Source organism: Daphnia pulex, chromosome 2, assembly GCF_021134715.1.
Source record: "Daphnia pulex isolate KAP4 chromosome 2, ASM2113471v1".
NCBI classification, from domain to species: domain Eukaryota; kingdom Metazoa; phylum Arthropoda; class Branchiopoda; order Diplostraca; family Daphniidae; genus Daphnia; species Daphnia pulex.
In genome coordinates, this window is record NC_060018.1 from 361,648 (window position 1) to 379,995 (window position 18,348).

The 18,348-nt window shown below is 38.2% G+C and overlaps 7 protein-coding genes across 14 annotated transcripts; 3 read left to right on the forward strand and 4 right to left on the reverse strand.

The window, feature by feature from the left end:
• Positions 1-317: 317 nt before the first annotated feature.
• Positions 318-2,067, reverse strand: LOC124188753. Its single transcript, XM_046581584.1, has 5 exons — positions 1,723-2,067; positions 1,186-1,318; positions 1,022-1,125; positions 911-946; positions 318-848 (listed from the first exon to the last, which is right to left on the reverse strand). The coding sequence occupies exons 1-5, from the start codon at positions 2,065-2,067 to the stop codon at positions 384-386; spliced, it is 1,083 nt and encodes a 360-aa protein (XP_046437540.1). The 3' UTR covers positions 318-383.
• LOC124188748 (deoxyribodipyrimidine photo-lyase-like) lies at positions 1,941-5,476 on the forward strand. Its single transcript, XM_046581578.1, has 11 exons — positions 1,941-2,075; positions 2,962-3,438; positions 3,507-3,632; positions 3,706-3,908; positions 3,985-4,039; positions 4,109-4,212; positions 4,283-4,481; positions 4,554-4,706; positions 4,771-4,810; positions 4,873-4,995; positions 5,064-5,476. Exons 2-11 carry the CDS (start codon positions 3,165-3,167, stop codon positions 5,353-5,355), a joined length of 1,569 nt encoding a protein of 522 aa, XP_046437534.1. The 5' UTR covers positions 1,941-2,075; positions 2,962-3,164; the 3' UTR covers positions 5,356-5,476.
• On the reverse strand, positions 5,457-7,134 carry LOC124188759 (plasmolipin-like). Its single transcript, XM_046581591.1, has 5 exons — positions 6,991-7,134; positions 6,602-6,749; positions 6,325-6,504; positions 6,160-6,267; positions 5,457-6,092 (listed from the first exon to the last, which is right to left on the reverse strand). The coding sequence occupies exons 2-5, from the start codon at positions 6,710-6,712 to the stop codon at positions 5,991-5,993; spliced, it is 501 nt and encodes a 166-aa protein (XP_046437547.1). The 5' UTR covers positions 6,713-6,749; positions 6,991-7,134; the 3' UTR covers positions 5,457-5,990.
• Positions 7,135-7,447: 313 nt separating this feature from the next.
• Positions 7,448-9,926, forward strand: LOC124188750 (sphingomyelin synthase-related protein 1-like). Its single transcript, XM_046581580.1, has 10 exons — positions 7,448-7,622; positions 7,686-7,965; positions 8,028-8,241; positions 8,311-8,388; positions 8,456-8,573; positions 8,636-8,687; positions 8,749-8,847; positions 8,921-9,059; positions 9,126-9,165; positions 9,234-9,926. Exons 1-10 carry the CDS (start codon positions 7,449-7,451, stop codon positions 9,489-9,491), a joined length of 1,452 nt encoding a protein of 483 aa, XP_046437536.1. The 5' UTR covers position 7,448; the 3' UTR covers positions 9,492-9,926.
• A 419-nt stretch (positions 9,927-10,345) lies between these two features.
• Positions 10,346-16,177, forward strand: LOC124188747 (F-box only protein 30-like). 6 transcript variants are annotated; one of them, XM_046581575.1, is made up of 10 exons: positions 10,346-10,555; positions 10,624-10,948; positions 11,009-11,682; positions 11,740-11,798; positions 11,866-12,069; positions 12,141-12,267; positions 12,340-12,440; positions 12,503-15,365; positions 15,552-15,846; positions 15,923-16,177. In XM_046581575.1, exons 1-8 carry the CDS (start codon positions 10,502-10,504, stop codon positions 12,576-12,578), a joined length of 1,620 nt encoding a protein of 539 aa, XP_046437531.1. In that variant the 5' UTR covers positions 10,346-10,501; the 3' UTR covers positions 12,579-15,365; positions 15,552-15,846; positions 15,923-16,177. The 6 variants fall into 6 exon arrangements, with proteins under 6 accessions (XP_046437531.1, XP_046437530.1, XP_046437529.1 ...); XM_046581574.1 differs by having other exon boundaries at positions 12,503-14,498; positions 15,054-15,846; XM_046581573.1 differs by having other exon boundaries at positions 12,503-13,798; positions 14,246-15,846.
• On the reverse strand, positions 12,689-14,733 carry LOC124188751. Of its 2 annotated transcripts, XM_046581581.1 has the most exons (6): positions 14,603-14,733; positions 14,280-14,544; positions 13,962-14,207; positions 13,559-13,702; positions 13,216-13,470; positions 12,689-13,145 (listed from the first exon to the last, which is right to left on the reverse strand). In XM_046581581.1, exons 1-6 carry the CDS (start codon positions 14,690-14,692, stop codon positions 12,787-12,789), a joined length of 1,359 nt encoding a protein of 452 aa, XP_046437537.1. In that variant the 5' UTR covers positions 14,693-14,733; the 3' UTR covers positions 12,689-12,786. The 2 variants fall into 2 exon arrangements, with proteins under 2 accessions (XP_046437537.1, XP_046437538.1); XM_046581582.1 differs by lacking the exon at positions 13,559-13,702.
• Positions 15,071-18,124, reverse strand: LOC124188745 (zinc finger protein 271-like). Of its 2 annotated transcripts, XM_046581570.1 has the most exons (11): positions 17,371-18,110; positions 17,266-17,312; positions 17,020-17,179; positions 16,734-16,933; positions 16,528-16,653; positions 16,346-16,462; positions 16,207-16,290; positions 16,060-16,143; positions 15,915-15,989; positions 15,583-15,833; positions 15,071-15,240 (listed from the first exon to the last, which is right to left on the reverse strand). In XM_046581570.1, exons 1-11 carry the CDS (start codon positions 17,729-17,731, stop codon positions 15,237-15,239), a joined length of 1,509 nt encoding a protein of 502 aa, XP_046437526.1. In that variant the 5' UTR covers positions 17,732-18,110; the 3' UTR covers positions 15,071-15,236. The 2 variants fall into 2 exon arrangements, with proteins under 2 accessions (XP_046437526.1, XP_046437525.1); XM_046581569.1 differs by having other exon boundaries at positions 15,071-15,833; positions 17,371-18,124.
• Between the last annotated feature and the right edge of the window lie 224 nt (positions 18,125-18,348).

The following is an 18,348-nucleotide window of genomic DNA, read 5'->3' on the forward strand; positions in this document are numbered from 1 at the left end:
TCAAAAATCTATGACGATAGATGGGGCCAACTAATACAAAAATACAGCCAGTCCCGACGGGCGCAGCACAACAATATTGTACACAAAAGCAACGCCATGTGGCACCTAATCAGTTTGCCAGAAGCGGAAGACAACCGACCAACATTTCACCAGTTGTGTCTGGCCTGTGCCGTGCTGTTCGTGGTTGCCATACTTTACGAGCGCAATGTCAGTGACATCCCAAATTAAATTTGTCCTTTTTTTTTTAGTTTATACTTGTTAACACAAAAAATTGACATGCAAAATACAGAAACAGACAAAATACTGAAAATAGCATGTGCGTAGTATAAAACTATTATATTGAATGAGCAAATAACAGTTTTTTTGAAGGGGGGTGCAATAATTCAAGTGACGATAGTGATGACGGGAGAGGCTGCTGCCGAAATCATTTGAATTCCCGATGGTGTGATGCTGGTGCCGAGAATTTCCAGCCGTCGGAGGGATTTGATGCAAGTCGGAGGGATTTCCCCGTCGGCCATCATTTCTTGTTCTTCATCTTCTGGCCATTGCGGGGAATTGTCGTCGTCGTAGACCAAATTGGGTTCTCTGTTGTTGACCTGCTTTTCGTCGACGACCGAGTAGCGTCGGATACCGCGGACGAGAAGTCGAGGAAACCAAACCATACATCCGGAAACATGGTTATGTGATGCTGATGGAGCCGATATCTTCCGGCAACGCTCTCGTTCGGATTTCCATCCGCGGGCGGATGTTTGCGGTTCTTGCGCTGCGGACTCTTTGATTAGATCGGGGTCACAGAGTAGTTTTATTCCACTGTCGGTTACGTCAATCGAATAGCACACGTCCATTTCCTTCAACATAATAATCAACTTTCATTTAAAATCAAATTCAATATTGATTGAGTTATTTATACCTGGAGGTGACGACAATTTTTAGCCAATGCTGCAATCTGCTCCATTCAAAGACAATGTCGCTACTGTACAGGGAAAATTACAGTTGAAACGTATTAATTAACAATAATTACCATCGTGTCGTTTGCCAAGTAGCGTAGCGAAATTCGACGTAAATGCGTCATTCGTGCCAAAGCTGGGGGTAAATAGTCACGGCGCTGCAGCCACGAGCTGTCCTCTATTTCAACATCATTTGATGAATAATTCTCAATATGCAATTTACAAGGTTAATTCATACGAATGGTTAGATTTTCAAGTCCAGTGCCAAGTTGGCGCAGCGAAGTCACGAACGACTGCCGGAAGAATGTCCGAACTGATTGCACGTGTACGTGCTTAACGGAGGTCGACAACAAAAGCTCAAACATGCTCAACTATATATCAATTATAAAAACATAATAAAAATGCATGAAGGATTACGTCAGGATTATGCAAGATCAGTTAAGGAATCAGACAAGAGGCAAATAATGATATGAAAATTAACCTTGAAGACTTAAAATTATTATCAGCAAATATTCAATCATTCCGCTTTGGCTACGTCCTTGAGATTGAACAATAAAAAAAAACAATAACCACGTATGCACACATATCAGAGATGTGTTTAAGCTTTTATTCTACCGGTCCTGTTATCACGCATGGCGGCGCTGCGTGTGGGGAGGATCAAATTTTCTCATCCCCAACTCAATCGATAACAAGGAAATAAAAATCGCCGCCAAAAATAACCGTTTGTGCAGCAGCTCCACGTGCAGAAAAATAAAAAAAAGGATCGATACGTTACATCAATGAGTGTGTAGATGCGGCTGTCTTTCATCGACGCATCGAGCAGCTGCTGTCGGATGGTGGCAGGAAGTTGAAATTTCAGGTAATGCTTTAACGCTCGTTTGTTTTCGCCGTAATTCTTTTCTTGGCACAAGTTTTTCAGCTGAGCGAGAAAGGCCTCCAAGGCTAGTTGTTGCAAAAGCGTTGGACTGTGCAGTTTGTCCATGCGTGGAGCAGCAGGAGCAGGTCTCTGCTGCTGGGTTGATCGAGGGATGGAATAATAACGAGTTGGACTGGTTGGCCAAAAGAGTTCTTCGGCATCTTCGACTTCAACAGCTTCCAATTTCCAATGATCCAGCTTCATTTTCACAGGTGATCACTATTACGCATCACTTATCAGACTGTCGTTGACACAAAAGTTCTCGGTGCTGGATATGTACATATTCTTTTATTCCCACCTATTAATTGCCGGAGGGATAGATCGTGAGAGAGGTGGGGCTCAGAGCCCTTGAAAACAGCCAATGGTGTAACGACTTTTCATTAAATTCACGTGGGGAAACGCAACAACGGCGATAGCTCCCTCTCGTGTGTTCACACCTTTGCTGAACGGGTGCCCAATTGCCCAGGGCATTATAACTTAACCACTACAACAATGTCGGTGAAACCGTAGATTATTTTTACTATTCTTACACGCCAAATTTGCATGTATATTTTATCAAGTTGATTAAAAAGAAATTGAAATTTTAGGGTGGACTCCAATTTTATTGGTTCCGATTCGTTGGTTAACAAACAAACAGATTGTCGATCATTTTCGCTTTAGAAATTTTTATTTTACGACTGGCCATTTACTTCATACTTGACAATAAAATTTTAAAGTGCCCTTATTTTATTTCATTCAATATCAATAAAGGATACGTAGATTGTTTCGTAGAGATTGTTTCATAAGCTAAACATCCGATGACGTAATTAAAAGGCTGGAGTGCGCACTTCGTAGTAGGGAAATGAGTTGTCTTTATTCTTATCATACACATGTATTCTTAACCACAAACCAGAAACTAAATAAGCCAAATATCAAAGTTTGATCATTTTATTTTAAAGAAACTATGCTTTGTTTCTTGTTTATAAAACACGATAATTCATCACCTTTTTTGTGTAGATTTGAATTAATGGTTTACATTTTTATTTCTATGAAGCATGTGTGTTCTGACATGTATATTAGTTTTCTTTATAAATTATTTCCCGTTTTCATTTTTTTTAGCCCTTCAGTGTACCGAAAACTTCCCGCTTATCATAAGTAAACCAAAGTAGAAATTCTAATTCTCACCGCCAGATGCCATTCAATTCAACAACAAAACTGGTGGTTCGAAGAGCAGACAGTCGAAACATAAAAAATTGCATTTTTAAGTAATTTAAAGTTAAATAGAAAATTTTCTTTTAGTTAAAAGAATTATCACGTTTCAAATGAGTAAGCCTAGTTCCTCTAAAGGGGCTTCAAAACCTCCGGCAACAAAGAAACCTAAATTGGAACCCTCTGATGATGAGGACAGTTCAGCATCGTTGGTTACTGATTCAGAGTTTCTGGCCAATATTCATTTAAAAAGGAAAAAATGTGCTGATAATATTCTCGAATTCAAGTTCAACAAGAAAAGGTGTCGGCTTCTATCAAAATCAATGGAGTTGGGAGATTCTGGGGGTGGAATTCTCTATTGGATGTCTCGTGAACAAAGAGTGCAAGGTAGTTTTTAATAAAAATATAAACAGAAAGCAGATAGATGTTAATTTTAACTTCGTTTATTTTCAAAGACAATTGGGCATTACTTTATGCACAGAGATTGGCTTTAAAAATGAAACTTCCTTTACACATTTGTTTTTGCCTGGTTCCAACGTTTCTTGGTGCAACCATTCGACAATTTGGATTCATGCTGAAAGGTTAGTATACCTTTAATCAAAGCTTATCAATCAAGCTCTCAAATTTTGATATTTTTATTTTATTATCTTTTAGGTCTAGAAGAAGTGGAGACTGAATGCCAGAAACTAAAGATAGAATTCCATTTGCTCAAAGGAGAATCTCAAATTTGTGTGCCAGACCTTATTAAGAAATTGAAACTGGATGCTGTTGTGGCTGATTTCTCGCCTTTGAGAGTTCCCCTCTCATGGATTGATAAAGTCAAGGAAAGCATTCCCAAAGATGTCCCCTTTTGCCAGGTGCCTAATAATCCTAATAATGATCATTCAAAACTTTCCTTTGACAGCAACTTTAATTCTATTTTATTCTTTCTAGATAGATGCGCACAATATTGTTCCTGTTTGGGTAGCTTCTGACAAACAAGAAGTTGGTAATAATATTTTTCGCTCCGTAAAAAGTTCTGTAGCATTTATATAATTTGTCGTTTCAATCTTGATAGGAGCGAGAACTATCCGAAAAAAGATTAACGATAAATTGGATGAATTTTTAACCGAATTTCCTCCAGTCATAGCACACCCGCACCCAGCCAAAACAAAAGCAAAAGTAAAGTCAAGAAGTTAAAAAAACAAACAAATTCCCTCAGTAACATTTTGGTTGCTGACAATTCCACTAGTCAGTAGACTGGAAGGCAGCAGATGCTTACCTTGAAGTTGATCGTACGGTTGGTGAAGTAGATTGGATTACGCCGGGAACGAAAAGTGGCCTACAAGAATTGTTCAATTTTTGTCAAAAGCGTTTAAAGATGTATGCGGAAAAACGGAATGACCCCAACTTAGCTGCGCTGAGCAACTTGTCCCCGTGGTTACACTTTGGTTTGATATTCGATAAAAAATGTTCCGTTGTAAGATTGAGGTTGTAATTTTGACTTTGTGTATTGTGAACAGGTCAAATTTCGGCTCAGCGTTGCATTCTAGAGGTTAAGGGATATAAGACCAAACACGCTAAAAGTGTAGATGCTTATATGGAAGAAACTATCATTCGACGTGAGCTATCGGACAACTTTTGTTTCTATAATCCCAATTACGATAATTTGAAAGGTAGTGACTTAATCACAACTACAAAGAAAAACTTAAATTTATTTTGTTACGGTTATTAATTTAGGTGCGGCGAACTGGGCTCAGGAAACGTTGGAAGTTCACAAGTCAGTGATTTTTCTCCCGCTTTTCTCAAATGCTTTTTATCTTTATGTTGAATCCGTTTTAGGAAAGATAAACGTCCTGCGCTACTTAGTGCGCAACAGTTGGAAGAGGGCAAGACTCACGACGATCTCTGGAACGCTTCTCAAATTCAACTAACAAGAACTGGCAAAATGCACGGCTTTCTGAGGTTCTTAACACTTTAATTGTTTTTGTCAGTTCTGAGTTTATTTCCCCTTTTTTTGGGGGGTTGAACAGGATGTACTGGGCCAAAAAAATCCTGGAATGGACAGAAACGCCGGAAGAAGCTCTGAGAATCGCCATATATCTGAACGATCGATACAGTTTAGATGGGAGAGATCCGAGCGGTTACGTTGGTTGCATGTGGTCCATCTGTGGTATCCATGACATGGGATGGAAGCAACGAGATGTCTTTGGGAAAATTCGCTACATGAACTACAAAGGTTGTCAGCGAAAATTTGACGTTGTGGCGTTCGTTCATCGTTTTGGTGCAAGAGCCTACCCCATTAAAGGCGTAAAGTATGACTGAGTGCATAAGTATGCTTGTGCGGATCTCCACTGCCGTAATTATTTAAATTCACCCATTTTAATTTATACGATGCGGATATTCTTTTAAATCCAGATCATAAATACTGCAGAAATTCATTGTATTTTCAATCTTTTCTTCTCATGTTAATGAAAGCTGTCAAGCAGATTTTGGACGGTTTCGATTGTTCAACGAAAAATTGACAATTGTCTAATCTATTGTCTTGTATTGTTATTGCACAAATGAAAAGGCCAGAATACGTTAGAACGAAAATTAACATTAGAACATATTATATTAGATTGTACTATTCTTGGATGCATTACTTCCTGCCAGAATGCCAACCGACCGGGAGAGACAAAAAATATTATTTCAAAAATTTCAGAGAAGGCATTTGCGGCAGAAGGCACAGCATCGTGTAGTATACAAAAAAAAAGGGTTTTTGGGAGTGCAACAGAAAAATTACTCAAACATTTAAAGAAGTATTTCAGATTAATGGTCAGAAGCCAACAAAGCAAATCAAGTGTATGGTGACATAACTTAGTGTTTGACACATCAGATCGAAGAGTGTTTGAGAATGAGAACGTGCGACAACAGCAAAAGTTGTAAAAGATTATGCTTTTACAGATTATCTGAAACACTTAGGCGGGACTGCTAACGGTAGCAGTATTAACTCCCTTCCAATCAACAAATCGGTAGTAAGCGGCAATGCCATAGATAATTGTGGCGATGAATCCAAATACCTGGGAAAATGTTGAATGGTAAATTCTTTGCCTATCAGTAATACACACAGCAATATCTTTAATTTACCGTTCCAGCGTACCAACCACTCCTATTCTCGTAGTTGGCGGCATAATGAGTAACAGCGCTGGCGGCAGTCAGATAGAAGAATGCCCACAAACCATAAAAGATTAGCAGCTGAAAGACATTGAGAAATGATTATTTGTGAAAAATTAATTTTTAAAACAAACCTACCCCTAACTTCCAGGGGACTACTCTGACCATTCTTTCCTGAAGACGACAAAAACCCAGGAAAAGTTCAATAAGACCTGACCAGAATCCTGTGACACAAACAAAATAAAACCATCCTTGTGGAGGTATGTAAGTGCTCCATGGTTGAGCAGCAATACAAATGAAGCAAATCACATTGATAACCTAAATGTACAGAGAAAAAAATAAATACATTAGAAACTTTCAGATTCCATAAAACCTTGTGATGCAACACAGACTTGACTCAACAGGTGATATTTACCAAAGTAATTAGATTGAATCTTCCAAACAAAGTATGGATATATCCTCTGTCAATTGATATTCCCAGTGAAGGACCTGTAGTAGTTGTCGTTGTAGTGGTAATAGTGGCCATTCTGATTCGTCTAATAATAACCAAGGCAGCAACTCAACTATTTTGAATGCATACAAGTAGAACACATCATTAGCAAAGTTTAGAATAAAAAGTGCCATTACAAAAACTAGTTTTCCATTAGCTAATAACAGGATATAAAGGAGAAAACATCAATCAGTTTATACTAAACGCAGAGATTGCTGTGTTTACAAGAATTTCAATTGCCTAGTGACTAATAGGTAAAGAAAGATATATTGGCTACATAATGTAGTGACGACTTATTACACAGTTTCACTAACCTGTATAGTTCTTAATCTATAATTTTGTGCACAGATCAGGAAGTTCAATGCAGATTCGAGCTTTCTGCTTTGGTTTCAGATCCTTTTAGGTTAACAGAAATAACAGATCTGAGTTGGTAGAGGCAGCCGCCCAAATAATTCAGGGTTGAGTAAGAATGGGATGGGGAGATGACGCCAGCACCTCAAGCGGCGAATGATATCATTCACAATCGTATCCGCGTATCGTATTATTAGCAGACGACAGTCGACAACACAAAAGTGAAAACGAGTCGTAAAACGAAATGGTGAAACGGCACATATTTTTCGGTCTAACTTGAGAAAATGCGCAGATCAGTAGTAGTTGTGCGTCACTGAAGTTGAGTAGAATTAGGTCAAACCTCTTTAGAACTTTCGATAGCCGTAATTTGCAAGATTTCCTGATTTTATAAATAATCGTCGTCCTGCAGTTCTTGCGAATCATGGCTCTCCCCAGCTCTCCAATAGACTGGAATGAATCACATGTGAGAGAATGGCTTACCGAAGTCGGATTTGGTTCATACGCACATGTATTGTGTGACGTCCATAAAATCAACGGAACTGCCCTGTTAATGCTCTCTGAAAAGGATTTGAAAAGTCCACCTATCAACATGGAGGTATGTTTAGAAAATGAAGTTGTTGTTTAACTGTCCTATCTTCTTTTTATCTTCTTCTTTCAGGTTCTAGGAGATGTGAAAAATCTAGCAATTCAACTTTTTCTTTTAAGGATGAGACACGAGGAGAAAATTAACAAATTGGGGTTTCCAATGAGTAGCAAGGCATTGTTGGCCCTCCCTTTTCCTTCCAAAGATACATATGGATTTCCCAAGAAAAAGTTGGCTGCCATTGTTAATGCAAAAAACGCAATGGATTTTTCAGGTGAATACATCCATCAAAATGGAGTTGGAATGGAAACAAGAGAAAGCTCTCCTGAATTCATAGTTGATGAGCTCAATTTTTGTAAGTTATACATTTTGTATTCAATTTCCCTAGAAATTTGTTTTACAATTTTCTTAATTTAGTTGTCAGCCCTGCTGATGGGTCTCCAACAAGTCCAGGAATGGCAACTCATTTGGATCCAGAAATTGGGAAAACGTTTTTAAGCATCACTTATTTTGTTGTTGTGACCATTATTACTTCCCTTGTGATGGTCACAGTGCATGATCGTGTACCGGATATGAAGAAATATCCTCCTCTTCCCGATATATTTTTAGACAATGTTCCGCTTATTCCTTGGTAAGAGTTTTCTTTAAAGGATGATTCCATCATTTTGTCTTAATTACTTTGTTTAATTTAATTATTAAGGGCATTTGATATGTGTGAGGTGTCAGGATGCCTTCTTCTGATAACCTGGATTTGTGTTCTTGTCTGTCATAAACACAGGTATCATCTATGCCAATATTTTTTAAACATGAACAAAATTTTTAATATCATATTGTTAATCTTTCAGAATAATTTTGATGCGCCGGTTTTTCGCCCTAACTGGCACAGTTTTTTTGTTGCGATGCGTCACTATGATGATCACTTCATTAAGTGTTCCAGGTTCTCATTTGGAGTGTGCTCCGAGGGTACGTTCTGTTCTGCACTTAATTCAAGTTTCAGATGTTGACTATTTTATTTTTATTAACAGCCGTATGGTGATATATGGGCGAAACTAGAAAAAGCTCTTGAAATATGGCGAGGTTCGTATGATTGTTTACGTATCATTCATTTGTATTATGATTATTATCATTGATTGATTAGGTTTTGGTATGAGCGTCCAAGGAGTTCGTACTTGCGGAGACTATATGTTTTCGGGACACACTGTCACATTGACTATGCTCAATTTCTTCATCACAGAATGTAATCTTATAATTTTTTCTAATCCTATCCACCCTTTTTCGAAAAACATATTTTTTTCCCTCGCCAACTGTAGATACCCCACGTAGATTGTATTTTCTACACACTTTCAGTTGGATTTTAAATTTATTCGGGGTTTTCTTCATTTTGGCTGCAAGAGAACACTACTCCATCGATGTCTTCGTTGCTTTCTACATATCGTCACGAATGTTTTTGTAAGTAGCACAGTCGGTATGTAATGTATTCAAGCATAATTTATGAATGTAACTTGCGGCTTTTAGATATTACCATACGCTGGCCAATTCCCGCACTTTGAAACAGGTTCGAGTTAAAACAAATCCATCATTCCACATACTGAATCTCTAATTCTATTTTGAATTTGTTTACAGAGAGACAGATACCGTGCAAGAGTGTGGTTCCCACTTTTCAGCTTTTTTGAGGCGCGCATTGATGGAATGGTTCCGAATGAATATCAGTTGCCTTGGGCTCACTTTTCCCAACCGTCGATTTGTAACTTCCGTCGTCGATTGAGAAAGTTTTTGCTTAAAATAAGGAAAAATATTTGGACTGTGCGCTCCGTTGAACAACGCTCCAGTGACAAGATCAAGCCTGCCGTTAGCAATAAGCGATCAAAAAAGAAGAATTAGTGCGACATTATCCGTTAGTAAAAGTAACGTATTAAGTTGTAAACTCAGTTCAGTTTCAGCACTGGATTACCTCTCAGTATGATCGACTGCCCTCGTTCCTGTCATGACCTCATTGTCCTTTGCACACACGTAATCTAATCATAAATAGTCCTCTAGCAAGCACAGAAGCACCTGATCCATTCTAGTATTTCTTTTTGTAATATCAAAATTTTTTTTTTATTTATTTATTCAGCAGGAACATTTTTGAACTATTTACAAGTCAGTTACAAAAATCCATGTTTGAAATAAGTTAATTGATGTCTGTATTTCTCAGTTAGTGGTCTCGTGCTCAAGCCTACAAATACCAAAATTTGTTTTACTCATTTTTTTTACATTAAAGCGTATGTGTTGCAGTATGCGAAATTCACGTTGAAAATACATCCCTCTTCCAGTGTGGCTATCCGAATACTCAATAAATGATTACACTATCAAAAACTGTTGGTGTGAAGTGTGATGAGCTGATGAATTTTAGTCAAATTAGATAGAACTACTTAGATATTTGTGAACCCCAGTTCTACAAAAAATGTAATGCAAATTCCAAACCAATATTTTTTAGATTGGAAATCGAAACAAAACGTTCATTGAAGCAGGTTGGTTTGATGGAAAATCTATATCTCATACGCAACAAGGGATCAGATTGAAGTGAATTATGTAACTGAATTGCGAAATTTTATAAGGAGATTAAATTTGCGTTATGCATCCTGGCAGTAGAAAATTTTGTGTTTAAAAAAAATCTCTCTCCTTAATTGTACTGCTTTTTTCACCACGCCCACCAGATGTCGTGAGGATCGTGCATAATTAAAGACTTGCAGACGAAAGGATTTTCATTTTTCAGAATTGCTGCGGTCTGCGGAGCTCTTTTAGTCGAAATTCGGCCCATTAGTCAATCAAAACTAAATCATTTTGCTATTAACACAACAAATATAATGTGCCGGTTAATGTCTTAAATGTGATAAACACGGAGTCAAGAAATGAGTGTTTTGCAAGAAATGGTGTATCATGCTCACTGTGAATCATGCATTAAGGTATTGTTTCCATTTGCACCTTATCTTAAATTCTCAGTTAACTCATAATGCTGTTAAATTTGTTATAGATATCCAAATGCACCAAGAAAACTATTGAAGGTGAATCCTGTGCAATTATATGTTGCCAAAGAAAATGTGGGGCCAGTTTTCACAGTTGTAAAGAAAGTGAGCACATTCTACTCTGCCCTAATGTTCAAGAACCCTGTATCAATGTGAATTATGGATGTCCCCATGTTCTCTTGAGAAAACATCGTGGGAGACATCTTGAATCATGTCCAGCTAGCTGCTTGCCATGCAATGCAGAGTGGAATCGTTGGCCACTGTGCACCAAGGAAAGGCAAATCCACATTCCGTTTGTTCAGATCAATCCCCAACTCCGAGAAGAGCAGTTAGGTAGAGAAAAACAAAAATAATTTTAAAAAATGTTTCAACTAAATGAAGGTATTGATATAGATGTGGCCTTGGCACTTCGTGATCAACGCATTTTGAACGTATGGATGAATCTTCCTAGAAAAATTCAGAAACTTATGCGATGTAACCTCACACCAAGACATCCTGCAATTCCCCTAGTTTTGAGTTTGTGGGAGCCATCTATAAAAAAGAAACTCAAATCCATTTCCTCTGAGGATGGTTTGTCCAATGTGAGCACTCCAAGGCAGTCTGCTGAAAGAAGTGATAACAGCATTTTGAGCGTTTCAAGCGCCATTTCCACCGACGACGAATCTCCTTGGGGTCGACGCAAAAAACCACCAGGATTACTTCAAAGCGTTTGCGCCCAGCTTTTCAACAAAAGTACTGGACACAAACAAAAAACAGCTTCGGTCTCTAATCAAGATGATTATCCATACTCAAAAAATGAAGTAGTTGAAGAAGACACACTTAGTGATATAAGTAACGGACTGGATGATAGTAGTATTAATGAGCTCGTCGACGCAGCATTTGCAGATTCTGGAAACTCGGGACTTTTACCAGCAAACCCCCCAGAATTACCATTGCTTACGACTCTTGGCCTTGACTTGTCGATTGAGTGCATACCGCGCTACCAGAACAAACCCAAGTCGATGTATACGTTTATCTGCGCTCAAGACTTCCGCCGAGATGAATTCGCCTGGCATTATCGCAATTGGGTAATGTGACAAAGACAGATTAGGATATCAGATCACCAACGTTCAAGTTTGTTTTAGCATAGCGAAATACATGGTGGTCTAGACGGATGGATGGAGCAAAGGTGCCCCCTAGCCAGGTAACTAAAATATTTTCTTTTCCAAATATTTCTCATTTTTATTTCGCCAATGCGTGATGGCCCTTAGATACGGATGCTCGTTTGCCCGACGACGTATGTTTCCAGTTAACCCAGACCATCGCGTCATTTACAGTTCAATCGTTGAGAGTTTTGGGGTTACCAGGACCAATTCTTCTGCATTTGATCATGTTAGTACTCCTGGTGAGCTCTGTTTAACTGATCTTCCATTCGAGGTGCTTCGAACCATAGCCGGTTACTTGGATGGATTCAGGTAGGCCTATTTGGATTACAGATGTCTATGTCGATGATGTTGTAGATATTTTATCGGGGTGTTTACCTTAGTATGTGTCACCTGTCGGTTACGTGCCAACTTCTTCGCGAGGTAGCTCGCTCTCTACTTTACAACCGTGGTCTGGTTACTGCTCATTGGCAAAAATCCCAGCAAGGAGGTTGGCATATTACACATCATGTAAGTAGAGTAAAAAGAATTGGATTCGTTCTGGACAACAATTTAATATCCTTTGTTTTGGTTCGAAATTAGCGGTGGTCTTTCAGCACTTCTTTCAGCCCTGTAGAACGTTGGGGATTTGAAAGCAGCTCACATATCAGCAACCACCTGAAGGACTGTCGCTACAATATTAAGTTAGTCAGTTGCATCTTTTTTCTTTTTATAAACACATGTACTAATGCTTTTCATTGAACAGATCTTCGTATGTCTTTCCTAATCGCGTTGCCTTACCAGGATTTACGGAGACCATCCCTTCCGAGACTCCGAATTGATCAACGGTAGATGTTTCAAATATTTAAAATACGCTAGTTATTTTCGCCATCTCCTCGCCTTAGTCCACATTATTACTCATTGGGCGGCAGTTAAATTTCAATAGATATTATAATTTTGTTCGAAAAAATATTATTGTTCAATTTCGGAAGAAGGAAGCGATCAGATTTATGTTTAGAAAATTTACAATATCTATGTGAACCTTGAGAACTAATTTTGGTGTGTGCGGTAGCCAGGTGATGTAAGGAAGCCGTAAGAATTATACGTTGCTACGGGTTCTTTTGGACGAGCAGTGTAAGATTCATTTTCAGCTGCCTTTAGATATTGGAATTCCGGTAAATTTTCGGGTGCCTCAGTAATAATTGTGTCTCTTTCCGATTCTTGCGCTTCTTGTTGGCCACGTTGGCTGCCTCGGTAAACGTACGGTGAGGTGGACTTGATTTGAGAAACGATGAACTCGTTAGACGTTTTTGTAGTTTCCTTTTGTTTAGGAGGAATTTTTGTCTTTGGTTGATCAGTTTTTTCTTTGATGGTCACAGTGCGAACGTTTCCAGTTCCTTTTTCAAGATCTAAGTTGTAGAAATGGAATGTACTATGTAAAATCTTAAGTGACATAGTATTTTATTCCAGATTATTTACTCTTCGTTGGGTCCCCAATTTGGGTAGATGATGTGCTAGCGGTGTATTTGCCAGATGCTGTGTGAGCAGCGGTGGCATGTTCGAAGTTTCGTTTTATTTCTTCCGTTTTAATGATCTGGTCATCGGCAAACTTGAACGCTGTTGTAATAACATCCACTTGGTTCTTTCCGACATCACTTGAAGAAGGGCTGTTTGATGGCGTGTCCACTGAGAAAGATTCATCTATTCTAGGCAATCCATTCTGGCTGGCAAAAGCTGGTTAAAAATAACGACTTGCTCATTTTTTCTTTTTTTTTTTTAAGTTATGACAATGTGATTCACTTGAAAATTATTTGTAAATTACCAACTGATAAATTGTTGATGTTTGTACTAAACTGAGGTGGAAACTGAACGACATCGGACAGGGAAGTGCGAGTAGGTAAATCAAATTTAATGCTGGTTTCTACTGGACTAATATCGAAAAGGTCCTTTCTTCCATTATCTGCACCTGTGCGTTTGGAGATAAATTGAAATTTCCTCCACTAATTTTTTTTTTTCGCTTCCTGCTGTCGTCTTAAATCGTCATGCTGTCGCATCGTTTTGGGTAAGAATAGGTCTTTGTGAAATTTAATTTTTTTTTTACAGAGGAAACATGTTTGCATTCGTGTTAGCAAGTGAATTTGTGATTTTAAAATGTGAAAAACACCTCATCCCAGTCAATTCCCAGTGTCTTTATGTCAAATAGCAAATAAGTGAAGACTATCTACCAGTGCTAGTGCTTCCGCTGAATGTTTCTGTAGATCCACTAAGGGAGGGATCAAATGGAACTTGATCTACGTTGGGAATCACAACCCCGAATCGTGCTGCAATTGGGTCGATCTCTACTAAACTAGATGACGACGGTTTTTGGTCATTGTTTGCATGGTGCCCAAAATCACCAAACGCTGAAAAATCTGATATATATGTTGAATAACTTCCTCTTTGGCCACCGCCGTTGCCACCTGTATGTATTCCTATTTTCGATAAAGGGAAATTTTTTTGTATGTTCTAGATTTTGCATGGAAGTAAAGACTTATCGGATGTACCTGTCCCAAGTAATAAATCGGCAGGCTTGATTCCATCGCTTATTCCACTGCCTCCGAAACTATCCGAAAACAGGTCGCCTTTGTTCTCCCCAAAGAAATTTTCCGAAGCCGAAAACTGGCTAAATCCGGGAGGAACTGCTACTCCATAAATTGCTGCAGCCAAACTGCTTGCTTGCGGCCCTGATCCATCACCATTTGGATAGATAAGTCCTCCATTTTGTAAGTACCCCGAGTTTAATCCTCTGCCAAGTGTTCCGAAGGAAATCTAATGTTCGATCCGGGACATTTAGACAAGTTAAAAAAAATAGTGTTGTAATATTTACCTGTGAAAGTGATGGTATAATGACTAGAAAAATTGGGAAAAGCACTTGAAACAGAGCCCGATTCATTGTAATGGTTTTTTCTATGGGCATTGGCCGATTGAAAAGCTATTACAAGCTACCGCTAGCTATGATAAACTGAGCCCAAAATGAAATTACGCACTTGCATTTATAATTATGTCTTAATACGCATGAGTAACTTTGACTGATGCTTCACCGGACTACTTTTCATTTTCAATGTGACTACAATAGAGTTTACGGTGATGAACCGTTCACTGTTGGACGTTTTAAATGATCGGCCCGTCAAGCAGTTTGTCAAAAGCTACAAATTAGAAGTGGGGCGATTTCCAAAACTGTCCCATTTGTCTTATTAACAAGATGTGCAAATCTTCTGATAAATTTTAGTAGCTTTCTCATCTTTGATCTAAACCGTAACGAAACTTTCTCTTCCCAGAATGAAGGCGAGCTGACGAGAAAAACAAAAATTGTATTGTGGGACAAATAAATCTTCAGAAAAGTAGAATAGAAGCAAAACTGATGGTAGGCATCAAGTAATCAAACGTCAGTGAGTCGTTTCCTCGATTAAGATTCAACAAGCTCGTCGGTCCTATCATTAAATGAAGATAGATCTGCATGGTTATCTGCAAAAAATCAAGCGATCAAATTTACAGAATGTACGCATCGTCATAAATAAAATCAAATTGAAATTTGAAGTAAAAAAGGGGTGCGCCTGGCAGGAAGGATACAAGATGGGTTCCAACCAAAGGTAATTAATAAATGGCGTGCTACGCCGTAGTACTAGTAGTAATTACAAGTACGCAGTAGTATATTAAAACTGACAAGGTTTCGCATAATTGTGAAACCATAGATTAACAATGGCGTTGTTGCATGTTGTTGATCTTTCGCTTTCAGACATCATCTGAGTAATAATTACGCTTAACGATTTTGACAGTACAACTTTAGGCTGCAGAAAATCTGCGTACTTTAATTCCTCTAGAGTGAATTGTCGCTTCGACGATCTGGACGATTCTCCTTTTTTATCCATGTAGATATGTTGTGTCTGCTCTCTCCTTTCCCCTTGTTCTTCCTTTACCAAACCTCTTCTTTTGGATAGATTAGTTGGGTACTCTTCATCTTCTTCATTGAAGTTGCGTGCAATTCTCCTTTTTCTTGGAGTGGAGGTCTTCCCACGAATGGCTAGCTTGGTTCCGCTTTCTCCATCGATATCAGATATCTTCATAATTATGGTAAGGGAAACGGTAATGCAAAAAAAGTTTTAAAAAACAGAATGTTGAGAAAATAACATTAGCCTTACCATTTCAGATGCTAGCTCTTTCTGGGGGTGACATTTAAAGGTGTGGAAATGTAAAAATTCAGATTTCCGGAACACCTGTAAAATTCGATTTAAAATGAAATCATTATTCAGAACAACAAGAACAAGATATTGATAAAAACACAACCTTTCCACAATTATTGCATGGAAATGTTCTTCCGTTAGAATGACTCGTTATATGCCTCTTCAATGTGCCGTTTGACGTAAATTTCTTAAAAATAAAAAGTGCAACTGGTAAGCAACAACTCAAATTTAAAGCAATCAATTTCTTTACCTTCGGGCAAATTGTGCAGCTAAACGGTTTGTCAGAGTTGTGTAATCTGACATGGGAACGGTAGCTATGCTCCTGGGAGAACGTCTGAAAACTCTTATTAATAAATTTCAAGAAAAACGAATATCAGTCAAATATTTACCTTATCACAACGATCACATTTATAAGGCTTAATTCCATAGTGAACATTCAGGTGTCTTTCAAGAGATGACTGGAACACCTTCCCACATATTGGACATTTCCCTTCGTTTCTAAACGACTGCAAAGGTAAAAATTAGTACAAGACCTTGCCTATTGATTGAATTAGATTTGTAGGAAACTTACTTTGTATGCTTTATTCTTGCCTAGGTTCTTTTCACTAGAATTCACGATCTCGTTGACTTTTCCTTCGTGTCTTTTTACAGATTCCTTTTTGATGACCGGTTCCAAGTCACTATCCACGCTTTTTTCCTTTGAAAAAACAATTACATGAAGCGAATTAAATTTCAGGAAACCTGGAATCGTAGATGCATAAATGATTCTTTACGTACTGTAGATTCAGTAGACAATTGCGGTGGAGGATTGACGTGTTCAATTATCTTGATAGGTACTAGAGGCTGTTCAACTAGTACTCCAGACCCACGCTCAGGTTTGATTAGCTTCATGCACTGGCTCCGAGTCGGCCAATCGTTACAAAATGTCCATCTAGATTTGCCGGTAGCCCATTTCTTGATACACCCCGAAATTTTTTCTTGTAAATATAATAATAATTTGAAACAAAAACAATTGAGTAAAATTGGCTGGTCTAAAAGAAAAAAAAAAGAAAAAGATGGATACCAGTGAAATGTTTTCTGTTGTCAATCCAGGCTTTGCGGTTATCATAGGCAATTTTAAAGCGACGATGTTGCTCAGCTTCAGAATAAACTTTAAGCCCTTTTAGAATTCGTTGTTTCCAAGCAAAGTCAACATCATTCAAGTCTTCATCAGGAGTTTCAGTCTAAGTTCACAAAAAGTTCAAATTGATTTGTGTCCTTGTTCCTTGAGCACCTCTTGCAACTTAAAAACAAAGTATTCAAAACTTACCTTTATTGAAACGGATTTGTCTTCAACAAATTCCAAAAAACTGTTGGCTATAAAATAAAATAATATTAATAAAGGATTTTAGTAAAGCTTTCTATAAAAACAAACCTTCTGATGTTTCAGTTTCAATAATATAGTCTGTACTGTCCAGAGATTTGCTTGGAATTGTATCAACATCAACAATCATTTGAGTTACTTCTGAATTTGACTGCAGCTGTAACTTGTTTTTATTCGCTGTCTCATTCTGGAGAGGTTGAGGGCAAACATGGGTGCCTCTTGCTGATCGTAGTTGTCCTCCCTTAAAGACTGCCCGACAATGGCACCAGGAGTAAATGCAACGCCAATATGTAGTATCACCAGACCGCCTGTTAACCATGTACTTGCACCCATTTATCAATAGCATTTCATTGCCCACACGACTCTCCCGGAATTCTACTCTCAAAGATGCTTCCAATGTAGCATTCTCCATTATGAAAACCAAGGATAAGCATACATGCAAAACTGTAGTCAACTGATGATGTATATACCAATCTGATTTGTCAGACTGATACAAGAAATATCTACTTTTTCTCACGTGTTACGACTGGTAACAACGAAACTGGCACTGAATAGAGGGATAAGAAGTGAAGCTAGACGATGTTCTCCGGTTTCGAAGTAAGAAATTTAACCACTTCTAACCAGCACAAACATAGCAATGCAACACTATACGCAACTCTTCTTTCGATTTTAAATCGAATGCGAAGCACTATTCTGACAGACAACGAATCTTCAAAAACGTCATCAGCAGAAAGTTGTTTGTACCTACGTTCCAAACTTTTCACGATCGGCGGCGGTGGCCATAAAACGCTATGGCGCCAAATTTCCCGTAGGGATTCTAGTCACAGTCGAAGGAGGCTCAGTTTCGACACGCCACCGCTGCAATTCAAACTGCAAAATTCAATTGCAGTAATTAGACACTTAAATTTACGTAATTGTGTCACCAATCACGCAAATTTTTGTAGGCATTAGATTAAACAAAGAAATCTCTTTAAAATGGATCACATTTTACGAAGATATAATATATTCATTTTTTAAAACAGCGATTCT

What these genes read in the sequence shown, in the direction of transcription:
- LOC124188753 (XM_046581584.1), bottom strand. Translation starts at nt 2,067, where the DNA reads ATGAAGCTGGATCATTGGAAATTGGAAGCTGTTGAAGTCGAAGATGCC. An exon ending in ACTTGAAAATCTAACCATTC is followed by an intron (nt 1,126 to 1,185) that starts GTATGAATTAAC and finishes ATGTTGAAATAG; the next exon opens with AGGACAGCTCGTGGCTGCAG. An exon ending in ACTTGGCAAACGACACGATG is followed by an intron (nt 947 to 1,021) that starts GTAATTATTGTT and finishes TGAATGGAGCAG; the next exon opens with ATTGCAGCATTGGCTAAAAA.
- LOC124188748 (XM_046581578.1), top strand. Translation starts at nt 3,165, where the DNA reads ATGAGTAAGCCTAGTTCCTCTAAAGGGGCTTCAAAACCTCCGGCAACA. An exon ending in GAAACGTTGGAAGTTCACAA is followed by an intron (nt 4,811 to 4,872) that starts GTCAGTGATTTT and finishes AATCCGTTTTAG; the next exon opens with GAAAGATAAACGTCCTGCGC. An exon ending in AAAATGCACGGCTTTCTGAG is followed by an intron (nt 4,996 to 5,063) that starts GTTCTTAACACT and finishes GGGGTTGAACAG; the next exon opens with GATGTACTGGGCCAAAAAAA.
- LOC124188759 (XM_046581591.1), bottom strand. Translation starts at nt 6,712, where the DNA reads ATGGCCACTATTACCACTACAACGACAACTACTACAGGTCCTTCACTG. An exon ending in GATTCAATCTAATTACTTTG is followed by an intron (nt 6,505 to 6,601) that starts GTAAATATCACC and finishes CTGTACATTTAG; the next exon opens with GTTATCAATGTGATTTGCTT. An exon ending in TAGTCCCCTGGAAGTTAGGG is followed by an intron (nt 6,268 to 6,324) that starts GTAGGTTTGTTT and finishes AATGTCTTTCAG; the next exon opens with CTGCTAATCTTTTATGGTTT.
- LOC124188750 (XM_046581580.1), top strand. Translation starts at nt 7,449, where the DNA reads ATGGCTCTCCCCAGCTCTCCAATAGACTGGAATGAATCACATGTGAGA. An exon ending in AGCTCTTGAAATATGGCGAG is followed by an intron (nt 8,688 to 8,748) that starts GTTCGTATGATT and finishes TTGATTGATTAG; the next exon opens with GTTTTGGTATGAGCGTCCAA. An exon ending in ATTCCCGCACTTTGAAACAG is followed by an intron (nt 9,166 to 9,233) that starts GTTCGAGTTAAA and finishes ATTTGTTTACAG; the next exon opens with AGAGACAGATACCGTGCAAG.
- LOC124188747 (XM_046581572.1), top strand. Translation starts at nt 10,502, where the DNA reads ATGAGTGTTTTGCAAGAAATGGTGTATCATGCTCACTGTGAATCATGC. An exon ending in CCTGGCATTATCGCAATTGG is followed by an intron (nt 11,683 to 11,739) that starts GTAATGTGACAA and finishes AGTTTGTTTTAG; the next exon opens with CATAGCGAAATACATGGTGG. An exon ending in CAAAGGTGCCCCCTAGCCAG is followed by an intron (nt 11,799 to 11,865) that starts GTAACTAAAATA and finishes GATGGCCCTTAG; the next exon opens with ATACGGATGCTCGTTTGCCC.
- LOC124188751 (XM_046581581.1), bottom strand. Translation starts at nt 14,692, where the DNA reads ATGCCCATAGAAAAAACCATTACAATGAATCGGGCTCTGTTTCAAGTG. An exon ending in CAGCGGAAGCACTAGCACTG is followed by an intron (nt 13,703 to 13,961) that starts GTAGATAGTCTT and finishes CCAAACGCACAG; the next exon opens with GTGCAGATAATGGAAGAAAG. An exon ending in CATCAACAATTTATCAGTTG is followed by an intron (nt 13,471 to 13,558) that starts GTAATTTACAAA and finishes ATTTTTAACCAG; the next exon opens with CTTTTGCCAGCCAGAATGGA.
- LOC124188745 (XM_046581569.1), bottom strand. Translation starts at nt 17,731, where the DNA reads ATGGAGAATGCTACATTGGAAGCATCTTTGAGAGTAGAATTCCGGGAG. An exon ending in GCTGCACAATTTGCCCGAAG is followed by an intron (nt 16,144 to 16,206) that starts GTAAAGAAATTG and finishes TTTATTTTTAAG; the next exon opens with AAATTTACGTCAAACGGCAC. An exon ending in AAGAGCTAGCATCTGAAATG is followed by an intron (nt 15,834 to 15,914) that starts GTAAGGCTAATG and finishes ATAATTATGAAG; the next exon opens with ATATCTGATATCGATGGAGA.